Source organism: Achroia grisella, unplaced genomic scaffold, assembly GCF_030625045.1.
Source record: "Achroia grisella isolate CSIRO2021 unplaced genomic scaffold, CSIRO_AGI_Agris_v1 utg1062, whole genome shotgun sequence".
In the NCBI taxonomy this organism is placed as follows: domain Eukaryota; kingdom Metazoa; phylum Arthropoda; class Insecta; order Lepidoptera; family Pyralidae; genus Achroia; species Achroia grisella.
In genome coordinates, this window is record NW_026712566.1 from 715,979 (window position 1) to 718,668 (window position 2,690).

A 2,690-nucleotide genomic window follows, 5' to 3' on the forward strand; every position below is an offset into this window, starting at 1 on the left:
ACCCTACTTTATGTGATATATAATTAGAATTTAGTGGTAAAGAGATTGTAAACTAAAAATTCTATATAGTAGGAGTAGTAGGTTGAGAAAGTTGAATTTTGTCATTTCAAACTTATAAATAAAATTTATTCATGTTCAGATAAAGCTTTAGTGACAATACGAGTAATAATTTTGGGTTGACCTGCTGCCTGAATTACTGATGTCTGAATTTCAGTTTGTAGTTCTGTCGAGCGGTAAACTAGTATTGCAGGTTATAGTCATAAAGCTTTTATTCTCAGGACTGACACCATGAGGGATATTAACCCTATGTATAGTATCACAATGTTTTTGTGATATTCATCCTAATACTATAATTATGCCTATTAGCGACAGTAAACATCTTTCATTAGGTGGGTTGTTGCTTGATGTTATAGCATATTTGTTATTCCAGACGTTTAAAAACTACTAGCTATAAGCTACTACATACATAGGCCATAGATAATAAAATATACAATATGCAAATGTAGATGATTAAGAATTTCATTAATGGGTGTTATTTGTAAAAACATCACACAATATTTTATTAAAGTTTTTATAGAAATGAAAAATTCCACCACAAATGCACCTCATCCATCACAGGTAATCGGAAACGATCATTGCAAAATGAGTATAATTTACTGTGAGCCTCGCATTTCACAGTCGCTCCAAATTGCCGTCATTATATGCTACATAACACCGTGGTGCACCATAACGACTGTCCATTTCATTTTGGTATTCCATGACGGTGCAACTATGCGACAAAATTAAACCACCCGTTTGGTCTTCTTTATGGGAGGCCCAATGAACAATTTTTCCTCCCTTCGTCTCTTCTTTATTGGCACTGCGCATTGCATGGAGCTACCTATAACTATTCTTTCCATTACTCGGTATTGTTTCTCGGATAAAGGCCTTAAGACTGCAAAGCTAATACCTAGTGATTTCCCCTTTAATAAATCCTTTGTTAACAGTGGATTATCAAAAAGTTTCGTTTTAATATAATTGAGCAAGTAATCCATGTCCATATTGGATAATTTAAGAAGCGCCGCTACAGCTATCTTGTCGTAATCTTCAGAGTCCTTTACTTCAACTTCTAGTTTTATGTCATCTTCTTTAGAAGGATAAATAATTTGTTGAAGCTGAAAACGATTTGGGCCTGCTCCTGTCATAAAGGCACATTTGAAATTGTTCTGTTTGGCAATGACGGTATTAAGCCAATCGGAATTTCGCTCAAGAGCTCCGAGCAAGAAATTCATGAAATCACTTACTTCTTTCTGTTTCTTGAACGATGATATAGCGGCTAAAGCTACATCGGACAGACGCTGAGGATTCTTCTCACTAGATTCACGACTCTGTCTAATTGGTTTCTTTGAAGTCATCGTAATTGTTAAGCAGTTGATCAAACTGAAAACGTTACGAAGTATATGTCTCAGGCGTTTCTTCTTGAAACGGAAAATTTTGCTGTATTTTATGTACTAAGGTTCAATTTTTATGTGTGACGTTTGTCATTGTTGTGTTTTATACTTTGATATTTTTCTATTAAGATGACGTTTAGAAGATTTTTCTTTTTATTTTTAAAGAAATTTAATATGTGAATTTATTTAAAAATAAATGAAAAATCTTAATGTAAAATAGATATTATATTTTGTCACGAGTCACTTAAAACTTTATTTTTGCAACAATAATGCTAATTTCAAATTATCTATATGTGTAGGCACACATCACATCCATTATTTATCATTTCTTCCCAGGGGATACCAAATATCCGTACTTCTATTTGAGCTTTGCAATTCAGAATTGTGGTTGCATAGAATTTGCTTAGCAATTATTTGATGATGTAGTTGCCCTAGCCAATTTAGTTAAATCTAGTAGCAGACGTAAATAAATTAGACAAACTGTTTCGGATCCTAATCTTACGGCATGGTTTTAAGTTAAAAGATAGCCAATGTCCGTCCTCGTGATACAAACCATTTTCACGTTAAATTTCATTCATTTCTGCTCAAACAAACAGTCTTGAAAAGTTAACAAATAGAAGATATTTAGCACATATAACATTAGTCTGCAATATCAGTATGGGTTAAGACTTTATACCCGATTTTCCTTATTATTTGAACAAATAAAGAAAGAGAAAGTTGCCAATTTGACGGCATATTTGTGTTCATTACGTGATTTCAGTTTTGGAGAAGTCTTCTCCAAAACTGAAATCGAATAATGATAGATAGATTTCAATGAATCTATAAAATAATTGTATGTGACGTGTGTTAAATTTGTATGTGACGCGTGGTAATCACATACAAATTTATATTGATTGACTGTATCGTTTCTATCTAAAACTCCGCCATTGATAAAAATACCGACAAGAATCTAAAGTGGACTACTTTAGTTAGATAGATTGACTTCTCAGTCTTCTCACTCATAGTCGAAAGTTGAAATGTCTGTAACTAACCTAACTGGCATTACAGCCGTGAAGACATATTAGACAAAAAAATAAGACATTAAAATAACAGTATTTATAATATTAATGTTGCCCATTTGTCTAATATATATACAGTATTTATAATATTTATAAAAATAATATATACAGTAACTTTAAGGATTAGTTTAACCAACAGCAACAAAAAGTAGGCTAATGATATTTAAATACCCGATGATGACAATCAGCAAATAATGTTAAC

The 2,690-nt window shown here is 32.2% G+C and overlaps 1 protein-coding gene across 1 annotated transcript; it reads right to left on the reverse strand.

The window, feature by feature from the left end:
• Positions 1–215: 215 nt before the first annotated feature.
• Positions 216–1,537, reverse strand: LOC131855556 (uncharacterized). The gene has a single exon (XM_059206832.1). It carries the CDS (start codon positions 1,392–1,394, stop codon positions 783–785), a length of 612 nt encoding a protein of 203 aa, XP_059062815.1. The 5' UTR covers positions 1,395–1,537; the 3' UTR covers positions 216–782.
• Positions 1,538–2,690: the final 1,153 nt, after the last annotated feature.

Excerpts from the sequence above, each read along its gene's own strand:
- LOC131855556 (XM_059206832.1), bottom strand. The coding sequence starts at position 1,394 with ATGACTTCAAAGAAACCAATTAGACAGAGTCGTGAATCTAGTGAGAAG.